The sequence below is a fragment of the Toxotes jaculatrix genome, chromosome 16, assembly GCF_017976425.1.
Source record: "Toxotes jaculatrix isolate fToxJac2 chromosome 16, fToxJac2.pri, whole genome shotgun sequence".
Taxonomy (NCBI): Eukaryota; Metazoa; Chordata; class Actinopteri; family Toxotidae; genus Toxotes; species Toxotes jaculatrix.
In genome coordinates this window covers 14,356,481-14,370,003 of record NC_054409.1, presented here as the reverse complement: position 1 = coordinate 14,370,003, position 13,523 = coordinate 14,356,481, and the positions used below count along the sequence as shown (strand labels likewise).

Sequence of the window (13,523 nt, the reverse complement as noted above, 5' to 3'; positions counted from 1 at the left end):
ACAAAAATATTAAAAGGGCTAAATTACATGCCAAGCTAATAAGCATGTAACCAGCACTAACCAGGTTCCCACCCCCCCAGGAAAAAAAATAAGAGCAGCTAACATCAGTAGCTGTGTGGTGGTGTTAAGTAGGAAACAACTCCAGCACCTAAACAACGTGTGAACCACATTAACTGCATGTGGTGCACTTACAGAGCGCTGTGTGGCACCATGGGAATCACTCACCACAGCACTACTTCAAACAAAAACTCAGCGTGACACTGTTTTTACAATGCACACTTCCTGACACTAACAGGGTGTCTGTGCGTGTAATCTGCCTCTGTCACTTCTCGCCTCCTGTGCACATTCCAGCAGTGACCTAAAAAGCTGATCATTAACCTATCCTTCACCTTATGGCTGGACCTAAACCTCCCATGAGACCCAACGAGAACAATTAACAGAATGCGCTTTGTAAATGAGCACTTTACTCAGATTCAGCATCACTCTGATTTCTCTGCTTAACCAGAAAATCTAAATTTAATGGTACATTCGGTTTCAATGGCAACAACTGACCTCCAGTGTACATGCTAGCAGTGGTGAGTGTAGCCCTGAAGGGGGAGGTTTGTGCAGCCTTCGCTGCCTCCAGTTCCTGAACAGACTTGGGTTTAGGAGGAGCTGCAGTGGGCACATTGTTTGGCTGAGGAGCGGGGAACAGGTTCTTTCCATTCTGAAAGTGACAATAAATGGAGAATGGTGCAATGTGAAAGGTAAAAAGAGGGTAGAAAAGAGCAGGATGTAAAGTTCAGTCAATCTTTCCTATACGCCATATTTACGGCTCAGATTGCAGTTACCTTTACCTTAGAGAGAAGAGAGGAATGGTCATTGAAAGTGGTGGCAGTCAGGGCAACCATTTTTTAGTTATATCAACAATATCAAATGACATCTATTAAGAGGTGATTTGAAGTCTGCTTTTATTCCCTGATCTCATTACCTGATTGTCTGCAGTGATCTCTGCTGCATTCGTAAATCTGTGAAACATTAGACTATGCTGTCAAGATCAAAGTAAGCAAACTAATGATCAGTGGGTACAGTAAGTAATGTCTGGATTCTAGCATCATTTATAAGATGTGAGACCATTGCTGTGATCAGATATGGCTCAAAATAATACCTGATCTATGTGTTCACTTTCAAAAAAAAAAGAAAAGCGAGCACAGGTTGACTGAGACTGATTATCGCAAATAATTTCCCAAAAAAAAAAAAAGAATTAAAACTTGGATAAATCCCCTTTTACTCAAACACAGTAGTGGTGCTGAAAAATATTGAAGAAATAAAGCCAGATCAACAGTAGTTGGTGGAGCATCACTGCCTCACATACACACTCAGTAATTATGCTTTGCTTCTGTAACTAACAATAGGGTCAGACCGATGCTAGAGGTTGATCCTGACATTCATATTCAAGAGTTAAAAAAAAGTTTTTAAAAAAATCTAAAAAAAAAAATTCCCATTAACATAAAATTTTACATTGTACAGTGGAAAAATGAACCATAACTAGAACATCTGTGAAAGGTGATGGCAGACAATGATATCAACAGGCTGATTCATTTTTCAGGCTCTGACTGAAAATCTCATTTTAAATCTAAATCTTATAAAGGTATACTGAGGGGAAACTGATCCATAGGTGACTGTAGAGATGCTGAAGAATAAAAACAGGGTAAGAAACGAAGGATGTGTTCTTAGGGTGACATCTAGTGACCATAGCAGAGACCTACAAGCCATTTTGAATGATCTTCTACATGGCAGTATGTATCCTTACTTTCTTTCCTTGTTTATCACCTGAGACATTTGTGTGAAATCTCAGCTGTGCACATATCTGTCTGTTCGACTGCTGGCCACGTGAGACCTCGTACCTGCATTACAATAGATCCTCTGACAACGTGATCCATGGTCCCATAGTCGAACACATCCTTGACATCCAGGTAAAAGTTGTCCTTGTCGGGGCTGACCGCACGCATCAGCTTCGTGATGTTGTTGGAGTACAGAGTGCTGGACTGTGTTGGCAAACGGCTGGGCAGGTCTGTGTAGCCGATATGGGTCACCCCCTTAGAAAAAAAAAAAGTGATATTAGACTAAACTGGAAGGGAAGACTGGTGGCAGCAAATGTATTATACTATATGCGGTATGGATGGGAGCATGCGTGGACAGTATGTGCACTGACCTTGTGTACCGCCAGGTCTCCGGGTACTGTGGTCTCAATGTTTCCTCCAGCCTCGGCAGCCAAGTCCACCACCACTGACCCATCTCTCATGCTCTCTATCATTGGTTTGGTGATCAGAATGGGTGCCCGCCTGCCTGCAATGTTAAAACAGACAGCAAGGAATCATGGCTATGAGGACAACCAACTGAATCTCTTGCTAGTCACCTTTACTTTCCATTAAGGTAAACAAATCAAATGACTAAAAAAGCTATGAAGAAATGTGTTGAAAAGAGAAAAAGCTAAGAATACACACAGACTTCCAGGCCACGTTACGACCCAACAAATGACTCACAACAGCTGAGTTTTTCTGTGGACACGTGGCCACGTACAAAAAGTGCTGAAAACCACAAAGTAACGGAACAAATGCGAAACAGTTGTAAAATATGTTCTGGTACATTCTGCTAAAGTCATTTCTCATGTTCAATATTCCGTGACTTGTCCTTTTTTATTTCTAAATTCTCTGACCACCTGCCCAGAATACATGTCTCATGTACTGTGATATTCCAGATATTTCACGACCGGCAGAAAAGAAGTTTACATGGCCTTGAGTTTGAGGACAGTCGATCTGCCCTTCAGTTTATGCTTCTGTGCATACCAGGGATAAGAGCCGTGCTGATGACGATGTCCACGTCCTGACACTGTTTGGCAAACAGCTTCATCTCTGCCTCTATGAACTCTTTTGACATTTCCTTGGCGTAGCCTCCCTGGCCCTCTCCTGACTCCTTAATGTCCACCTCCAGTGGCTCTGCGCCCAGAGATTTAAACTGCTCCAAAGCTGCAGCTCTGGGAGAGGGAGGAGATGAAATGTCAGAGGTGATTTCTTAGTCGGGCAGAAGGAAAATATCTCTGATAGAACACGAGAACAAATGCATATTAAAAAAAAAATTCCTTTCTCTAGACTGGCAATGCAGGAGTAACAGTGTTCGTCCTTAAAACTGCATTCATAAAACAAAACTGTATTATATGGCAGCACGAATTCAGTTGCATACAATTGAAAGGTAGAGCAACTGGCGAAATATGGAATTCCTTTTAAGGGAGACGCAATGTGTTCTTCACTATGGTTAATTACTGTTGTTATGCTATTATAATACCAACTCACACTGCCAGCTGATCAATGTCTACACATGCATGTTGTCAATTCCAACTTAGCAAAGCTGACCATATTAGCTGATGAACAAGACAAATATTTCCATCTAATTCTGCACCGCTAATACTTCAATCAGTATTATTTTAATCTGTAATTCATATTACATTTACAAACCTGGTGTCAAATCCTCTGACAATGGCTCCCATGGCCCTGGCAGTGCCAGCAGCTGCCAATCCAGCCACACCACCTCCAATGATCAGCACCTATTCAAAAACACATATATGAAATACTTTGGGATGGCAATACAGTTGCATGGTCTTTTCAAATTTAAAACTGGAATAGACAAATTCCCATTGCAATAATTCTTCGCCAATAAGACAAGTGCTGGCAAAAACACACACCTTTGCAGGTGGTACTTTCCCAGCTGCTGTGATCTGTCCAGTGAAAAAGCGACCAAAGCTGTTAGCTGCCAGCACCACTGCCTTGTACCTAAAATTACAGAGTACAACGACATAGGAAATGATATATATAAAGTATGAAGTGTTCTATCATGTGTCTAATTGAGAAAGGAGAAAATAGACTCTCAAACATCCTGTTTAATATCTGAACACACACTGCCTCCTTGTTAGAAACTAGTCAGCCAACCATTCTACCTAATGATACAAATGTTTTAAGCTACAAGTTGACCCAACTTTTGCCACACTGCTTGCTTTTTAAATTTTAAGGTTATTGTAAAACACAGTGTTAACAGTATATGTAAACAGAGTATACACATAACTGTGCTGATGTACTGCACATACAGTACATCTGTGTTTTCATGCATTCAAGTTGACCTTGCTCATAAAAATGGTACTTGAAAGCACCATGCACACACCCTGCAATGTTTGCCATGGAGCTCAGTGCATCATAACCCTGGGCGATGGTGACTCGCGGAACCTGGTCCATTGCCAGGACAGTGGCCTTCTTCTGGGACAGCATGTCCATCAACTCAGGGTTCTGAGCTGGGTAGATAAAGCTGATTAAAGTGGCTGCTTCCCTCATCATCTCCACCTCATGGACGCCCAACGCAGGGTTGAAAGTGGGAGCACGGACCTGGAAGGAGAAAAACTCAGTCAGAGAACATAAGTGGAGACAGACGACGTGAGAAGAGAAGCAAAATATTTGACTAAAAGCTTTCCCGCCATCTCACGCATTTCTTCTGGCTTACTGCATACTACTGAAACCCCTTTCAGTCCTCAGATCTACACTTCTTTCTTTCATTCATTTATACACCTGGAAATGTTTTATAAGAAGAAAGATCCCAGGAAGTATCAGCCTGCTTTTCATTTTCTTTGCTTCCTTTCCCTCTCCATTTCTCTACCTCAATCATCGTGTCTGAAGTGAAATCATACTTCACAGTTATTTGTTGTTTTAGCCTATGAAAACTGGTTCTTTCCCACATTCCCATGCTCTGTCATTCTCCCTTTTCCTACTGCACCCCACACCACAAAAGTCACGTTAAGTGCAAAGAGCTGTGGCCATGTTCCATGTGCCACCCTTTTCCTTCCTTTATCCCTCATTACCTCTTCTTAGACCTTCCTCCTTTTTCTATCTGGCCTTGATGAACTGTTAAAAAATAAACTTTAATCCTACCTTAACCACCACATCAGATGCCAAGACATCTTTAACATCTTTAATTGTTGCTCCAGCCTGGGTATACTGTTCATCAGCGAACTTGGAAGGCTCTCCGGCCCCCGACTCCACGACGACATTGAAGCCCTGCTTGATGAGCGCCTGGACGCCAGCGGGAGACAGCGCCACACGGCGTTCACTCTGGAAAATTTCTTTGGGAACACCGACTGTGAGTTGCTTGTATGGAATACCTGGAGAGGCAAAGAGAAACAATGCAGAAGTTATATTAATGAAATTATTCACATGGAGCTCATGATTTTTTATAAAGACCACAATAACAGGGAAAAATACTCATGCTCATCCATGCAGATACCATTGCAGCTTCAAGGAGACATGACCATGAGTGAAGTTAAAACTGAGTTTACCATAAATATTGTTTATGCAGTACTTAGGGTTAATGTCAGTGTTCTGTAACAACATCATATTCTTCAGCTATGTTACTCTCTCTGAAGCTATTCACCAGCTTAGTTTAGTGTGTTATCATTTTCTTATTAGTCTGATTTTTTAGCCTGATGATGATGCTTTGAATGTCTGAACCAAATATCATATTAACATTTCACACTGGTTCCAGTAGACAGGGTCAGCAGACTTTTCATCTAGGCCACAACCAGTATACGGCATCTGAAGGACATCACGGTCAACAAGGAAATACCGTAATTCACTGTCAAACTTGTCTTTATTCAAAGTCACATGGACCATTTACATTCAAAAATGGGAAAGAAAGACACAGATACATGTCGTTTTCACTGTGGATGGAAACAGCCTTGTTTTCTTGTCCCAGATTTTTGCTGTTCAATGCACAGCTGTTTCAATGTGTGCAAGAACAAGAGAGGAGTTTAAAATGGGAAAGATACTGGCTTTGTTGTTAAAGGAAACAAGACTAAAAAGGAACCAATGCAAAAATGAATAATACACAAAACAGAACAAATGCGCTTACAATAATAATACTTCAGTGTCTTTTTTTTGTACTCTTATTTGTGTCTAGTGTGCAAGCGACAGGCAAGTCACATGTTGTGTTGGCTCCTATGGAAAATTCCACTGCAGCTCTTTCCCCACTGTCTCCTCGTCTATATATAAACACTAGAGCCTCTGAAAGGCTGTCTTTCCTCTCACTCTGCTGTGATGACCTGTCCTCTAGCAACTTTTATTTTACAAAAAACTCCACAACACAAGTAAAAAAAAAGGTTGCTAGGTGTCCAAGTCTATGAACCAAGAGTCATCACATGGCACTGTCTGTAAACTATTGTCTCTACCAAAACATTTTGTGCTCAGGTAGCAATCATCTTAAGACTAAGAGATTAGAGTCAGAGTGCTGGGTAGACTGTCCCATGGCTATCATATTACTCTACTAAAACAGAGTTTAAATGATGTTCAGAAGGGGTAGACACTAGCAGATACACCCATCCACCACTATAACATTATCTTGTTTAGACTCTACATATTTACTTTCTGTATACTTTAGGTAACCTGTGGAGTTCGTGACCACTGAGAACAGTTGGTGGTGGTAACGCACCAAAAACAAAATTCTTTTTTTTTTTTTTTTAATGAGGAAGGAAATGCTTTTAGCACTTCTGTTAGATCTCAAGGATACTCATAATACATTTCAGTGAGAAAAAACTCAAACAAATACACACTGTAATTTTAAAGCCATGCCATTAGCACTCTTTGAAAAAATGCAGGCTCCACGTTCAATTTCAGTGCAGGTATTGTACTCCATTGACACAGTGGGGCATGACTGAATCTGTTCTAACTTTCCAGGGTTGCAAAACTGTTCATAACAGTATTAAACCGTGTTTTTGAGTCTGATAAGCCTTCAAACCCCTGGATGTATTTATCTGTCTCACCTGGTGAGGGTGCTGTGTCTCTTTCCTAATGATAAAAGTGACACATCTGCAGCATCTGCTAATCAAGGAGCATACTTAGCGTATTAATTTCTTAATACTAGTTCCACAAACAAGTGCGTCTAAGTTGGTAAGGCTAACAAGGTCGACACAGCCGCACAGTTCATAAAGCACGGTGTCATTCTGTCCACATCATCTATACTGGACGTCCATAGGCTCCCTAGAGGTCAAAGCATAAGCAAGTGTGTGTGGTGTGTGCCCCTCCTCTAGTTGTCTGTGAGATTGTAAGCTGATACTTGTGTGTCCAGAATAGACCCTGCCCGCTGAACTTCAGGAATGTCAACTTCTAGTCAGCATGAACCAGGTCACCAGCACCCCTCTAACACTCAGCCACACAGAGACAGAGGGGCATTGGCACAACTAAGACTCCAGCACACACAGACATGAAGCACCTGCAACCAGCTGATACTGGTTTTCACAGTACACACACGTACACAGACACACACCTTAGTGGGTAGAAAGTAAGGGCATGGAAAATGGAGAACAATGCCTCAGAGCTGCATTGTCCTGAATGTGACCTTGGAGTTCAGAGCAAATGAAGGTAGCAACACTGACGTTTAGAACACACTTCTAAGACGAGTTTAAAGAAAAAGGCTACTGTGAGGGGTTAAAAGATGTCCCCTGTTTGGTTTTATGTATCTCTATTTTGCCTAAACAGTAGATTAACTTCTTCATAACAATAACAGTGTTCAAACCTTGAAGAGGACTGAGCTTCCACAGAAAAAGAATGAATGAAAGATTGCTGTACAGCATTATTATGTGACTGTGACAGATTTGCTTCACCAGTTGCCAAAGACAATGGTATGAATAGTGAATGTCTCTGTCCTTTTTAGTTGTGATTAGTGCCATTTCACTGAAAACATAACCTCTGTCAGTGTTTATGTAATTTGTAAGTGTCACCTGCCATGCTACAGCCCTGCATGTGATACAGAGGCACATGAGAAATCACACAGAGGCTACAGGTGGCAATGCTCTCATGTCGCAATCAGTAGTAAAACATGTATCTATAAACTTCAACAGACGGGTTACAAGTAGCTCAAATTTCCATCAGGAGGAAAATCAGTGTGGTGTCCTTAAATCAAACCATCTAATTATGATCTTATTTACTTATAGTACTTCTGTTATAAATATTAAAAAAACACATCTAGATGCACACATACTGTTCTGTATTTGCTACGTAATTATGCAGTTCATGCTTTTGCATTACTCCTATATCTAGGTTAGAAATGCTCTAGGCTAACAATAATTTGCTGACACAGAACTGGGTCATCCTGCCCACTTCATATTTTACAAGGCCATCCACACATTATCAAAGAGTCCTGAGTGTATGAATATTTTCCGCACCAGTTCCGACATGCTGTTCTTATTTAGCAGTAAATCTACTACCTATGGTCTGTGGCTGCTGATCTCACCATATCATAGATTGTCTACCAGTGCAGGCATGCTGTCAAGAAATCAAATGTCCAAGGCCTGAGACACTACCAAAATATTTATGTTTGGAACAGTTTTATTTGATCAGGGATGGCTGGAAAAGATTTAACTGTTGCTGTGACTCTGGGACAGTCCGTCTCACCGTCACAGCCTCTATGTTTTCTGTCTATGTTGCACATACAAAACACATACTGTTATGGATCTTATGGAAATTCTTCATTCCACACCTCATTTCAACAACATTTGAGTTGATTTAATGAAAGTTGATCCTTTCTAAACAGAAAATTTCAGTCTTTTGAAGATTTTGCACTGACTGTAACATTAAATGCTTTCTGCAAATTAATCTTATTACATGTGTCCCTTCCAAATTGCTGTGTATGTACATTATCTTACCTGGAGTGGCACATCGTCCAAGAGCTTGATGGGTCCTGAAAAAGCGAAGGCATGACGATTTGACTGTACGGGTGCTCTGCAGCTTCAAGCTGGAAACCCCGCTGAACACAGGGGCTGAGCAGCTGGCCGCCACAACACGTAGGAGGCTCGCCATGGTGCACACACACCCGACACTCACACACCAGGAGGAGCTCAACAGGACAGGCAGCACCCCTCCTGGGGTAGAGTCATGAGAGACAGGTGAGAGATAAGGGCAGCAACAGACAGAGAAGGGGAGGAGGGGGTTATGGGTTAAGAAGAAACAGAAAGAAAAAGTGTGAAAAAAAAGTGTGAAAAGAAAAGTGTGAAAGTGAAAATAAGAGTGTCAGTACTATTTTCCCAGCATTATCAGCTAACTGCACACACTTCATTTTGAAAAAGTTCCACAGAAATATGTCCCACCCTGTTCACTTGTAGAACAAGCACATATGCATGACCTTTGTTTATGCAACAGGTCACATTCACTGGGACAATATTCCTACGTGTATTTGTACCTAAATTAAACACATATTGTGGCTGTTGCATCCACATTATTAAGCCACCCTAGGGTTTTGCTATTAAACAGGTATATGTAAATTTTCTCCCATTTTCTGTAGGGATAATTATGAGAAGAAAAAAAGAGAGTCATTTAAACATCTTAATATTAACAAAATCATCAACAAACACAGTCATTTCTTTAAACTGCAAACCGCTGAACAACCTAGGCAGTAAAACAGCATGAGGGGCTGCATGTTTACTTAACAGGGAGATAATGGAACTGGGATAGACTGGGATAGCTTGGCTGGTGTAGCAGGGTTTAAACTAGTATTGACTGGCAATAAACTCCACTCTGTCACAGTAGGAGACCGTTTTAGTTAAGAGGTCAAACACATACAATGGGTTTTAAAGTCCAAACCAAATTAAAACAGAGAGTAATAAACAGCCTTATTTATTAGCACTGAAACTAGAATTAAAATTATGAGTCAGTTAAATGAGTCTACTGCCAGGAAGTGTATTGTCAGTCATTTTTAATGACTGATTTATCATTTAAGTCATTCATCAAATAATAATTTCTACTTTTCTGCTTTAATTTCAATTAAAAGCACAATAAAATTATGTTAGAATTAATTGCCTTGACCATAAATAGCCAAAATATTGTGGGAAAATGGCCATCAAAATTTACCAACCCAAACATATTATCTTTATTATTATATAAAACTAAGAAAACCAGCAAATTTCCACCCATTACTAAGTGAAAACTGTCGATCGACAAAACCATTAATCGACTTTCAACACATATTTAAAGAAGACTTTTGAGAAACTGTTCCCACAAAAACAAGCTGCCCTTAGACCAGACAGGATTAACTCATATTACAGCCTGTGTGCGCTGTGTACAGGACTATTTTTTCATGTCAGACCTGTTATTATAAAAAAAAAAAGCTAACACGTCACCAAAATTATGAATGAGATTCAGCTAACATTTTGCTAACGCTAGCTCATAGAAAAAAAAATACCCCTGAAGATAAAACACCATGAACATTTGCAAACGTATGTTGCTTTGTCCTTAAACGTGCCAGATTAAACCCGGGTCAGGATTTGAGCGGCTCTCATAAACCTCTGGCGGAGACCCTGCAAGTCCCCAATAAAACAAACGTTCGTTTAAATCAATGGCTTCCGTACAGCAACATGGGAACCTGGGGCGTAGAAACTGACGGATTTAATGTTGTTAACTGTAAACCAGTGCTTGGTTTGAAATCAGTTTTAACCGACATGGTTCATGGCCCCAGGCGGGCACCACTTCTCTTTTTTTGTTGTCTCCACTCACTACAAAATCTAGCGGAGGTGGGAAAGGAGAGGAGGGGGGTGATAGCTAAAATGAGCTAACTAGCGCGCTAGCCGGCGGCTAATCCACATCTGTATACGTGTGTGAAGTCGACGTGTGACTCAAAGAGCTCCCTACACACGCACAGAAATGCAAACCGAAACAAATGCATGGTGAGAAGCGAGGGTGGAAAGGTTAACAGCAGATAACACGACTGACCTTTGCAGACAGTCCTGGCTCTGTGCAGCACAGGCGAACTATCTGTCGACCCGGAAGATGTCTGCAGAGGCGGCCGGCATAAGAATATTATTGGATCATATGAGATGCATCAGAGGATATCCGATGACTTTTGATGTGATGTCGCTGACGGGGCATGAAAGACAAAAAAAAGCCATAAATATTATCTACATACACGGTTCAGCGAAAGTTACCTCAACATCTTATTAAAGGACAACAACATTAATCTTCATACTTTATATAATGAGCCGATTTGTCTATTCAGGTTTAATTTTGGCACAAAACGATGTTAAAAATCCCAGTTGAAAGCATATGCGTTGGTAGATTTATAGATGAACAACCGTATCACACACCCATGCACACTGATAAACACACAGATAACTGTGTACAGTTTTTTTTTTTGTTCTATACTGTATCAGAAATGGCGTCCGAATAGAAACGAATCATACAGCAGCATGCAGCTTTGTATACTTCCACCGAGGGTCGCCCTTTTACTATCTTTTATGCACCAACGCATTGAGGGATTAAAATATAGTTTAGCTTATTATCTATCTGCCTATCTGTCTGTCCGGGCCCTCTTTTTTTGCAATGTCATTATCTTATTAAACACAAGTAAATTTAGAAACATGCAGCCGCCATCTATCTATTGCCTACATCAGTTTTCATCTTTTGCAGAGTCACAGGTAGCTGGAGGATGCACCAGGACACACTGGGCAAGGGTGTCTGTGGGCAAAACAGTCTGGTGCAGGTCGCTTTAACAGGCCTGCAACTTACAGACAAACAAGTATTCACACTCACAATGTCTTGGACTGAGAAATCCCATGGAGGCAGGGAAGGAACATAAACAAAAAAGGCCTCAGAGGGACGGTTTTGGATTTAAATAAATATGTATTTTTTTTGTAATCAGATAATGTAATATTGTGCTATGATTATTAAATGTATCCACTTTTCAGCAATACTTTACCATGTTACAGGTACAAAACTCCTTAACAAGAGCACTACTCTATATGGAGTCTTATGTGTTCAAGTGAACTATTTCATGCCTTCCTTCCGGTTAGAACGCTTCTTATGATGTGTTTACTAATACCTGAATAAGCATCACTTCCTTATTAAAGTATGACTCTGGTGTGTTGTGTTTTGTGAACTTAAGCTGTGGTATGTTCTCTTCTGTATTTTGAGAGTTTCACCGGAGTAAAAATGCATGAGTAGTAATCTGAATGGTGTGAGGTTGCTGGAAGGGGTCTTTGAATCAATAGATGTAGTTTTGTGTGTAATTCTAAAGCACTGTTTTATGAACAGATGTGTTTAAGCATGTTTCTAGATGAGTCGCATGTTACCTTGTTCCTCCGGTGCTGATGTGCTATAAATTGAGCGCTTATGAGGGACAAAGTACATCTGTGTTTCTATGTTAAAGACACATGGATGGTGGTTGGGTTGGTGGCTGGTTTCCTTTTAACTGTGTTAACGAAAAACAAAAGCTGGGACACAACCTTTGATGAAACTCATGCAAGGAAACAGCAGCAATAACTGCTTTGTCTGCCTTTGTCCTACATTCAGCTTATGTACTTACTCTGCACCAGCACATGCATTCACTTAAAGTATTGCAAGCAGTATTTTATATATTGCATATAGCAAAAATGCACCCTGCCTCTCTCTCACACACACACTGATCATCTGGTTCTCTTTATCTGGCTCAGAGAGTGGTATGCATTGTTGCTACGCCTGGTTCTCATTGTAACATTTCACCATAAAGACAGCTCTTGTAATTGTATTGGCTTTGCTTGCAGTTCTTTGATTTTCTTTTTTCCTATATTCTCTTTCTATTTCTTCCTTTTCTACTGTGACATTAAAACTATAATTTAACAAACACATCTTGTATATAATTTTGGGGTCACGAAGCAGGTGGAGGAACATTTCCATGTTTAATGTCTGTTAAAAATCATTCTATTCAATCAGTTTAAAGTAACTCTGCCTGTTGCTGTGCCTTGCTGTATGTTGTAGATACATGTGTTTACAAGGTATCACTATTTGTATATCCATTTTTCATTGTAAAAACTGCCGCCTCTTTTGGGCCACATGTGTTCCCCATGTTATTGTCTGAAAAATCAAGAACTGAGATTGGGAATGAGGACCCTTTACAACTGTCAAATAATGTGGGGAAAAAACCTAGAATTGCAACCAGAATATAACCTTGATATTTTTGTGGCAGCAGATTTTTATGACAGTAAATAACAGCATTTTATTGCTGGAACACAGCAAGGATTTTTGTGCATCAAAAGCCATCAAACCAGTTTTCATCAAAAAGGAGTAAACAATAAGATACACCTTTATTAGTCCCACAATGGGGAAATTGCATTAGGATCATGAATCAAATCCCATTCCCATGTGAATTTTATTTGAACTCACTTGCTAATCTAATTCTCAGTGAGGGCTGTTCTTGACTCCATTTTCCTTATGTTTTGTTTCATGTTACTTTGTATTTCAGTATGTTTGAGTCATTCATTTAGTTCTAAACTCTAATTCACATCTGTTCCATTTTCTAGTGAATTAAACTCTGAATTCAAAATGCAATGTAAATACTTTTTTTGTTTTATATGCTGGGGGCTTGGCTGTGAGAGGGATGAGTGTTTTCCTGGCAGAACGTCCTCTGGGTTTATCCACCTGCGGGCACATTTTACTCATATTCACAACTTTGAACTGGTAAGAACTTTTTCAGACTGCAGTGTCTGT

The 13,523-nt window shown here is 40.3% G+C and overlaps 1 protein-coding gene across 3 annotated transcripts in view; it reads right to left on the bottom strand.

Moving 5' to 3' along the window:
* Positions 1-10,897, bottom strand: part of nnt (nicotinamide nucleotide transhydrogenase) — a 32,737-nt gene extending 21,840 nt beyond the window's left edge. For all 3 annotated transcript variants that reach the window (XR_005895487.1, XM_041058978.1, XM_041058979.1), the window contains exons 1-10: positions 10,776-10,897; positions 8,717-8,932; positions 4,953-5,182; positions 4,195-4,412; positions 3,722-3,809; positions 3,495-3,583; positions 2,829-3,016; positions 2,195-2,328; positions 1,887-2,078; positions 553-706 (exon numbers count right to left, since the gene is read on the bottom strand). Coding sequence is in view for 2 of the 3 variants with exons in the window: in XM_041058978.1 (XP_040914912.1) it covers positions 553-706; positions 1,887-2,078; positions 2,195-2,328; positions 2,829-3,016; positions 3,495-3,583; positions 3,722-3,809; positions 4,195-4,412; positions 4,953-5,182; positions 8,717-8,870 (1,447 nt within the window). In the remaining variant the exon portion in view is untranslated. The remainder of the gene's footprint in view (positions 1-552; positions 707-1,886; positions 2,079-2,194; positions 2,329-2,828; positions 3,017-3,494; positions 3,584-3,721; positions 3,810-4,194; positions 4,413-4,952; positions 5,183-8,716; positions 8,933-10,775) is intronic.
* Positions 10,898-13,523: the final 2,626 nt, after the last annotated feature.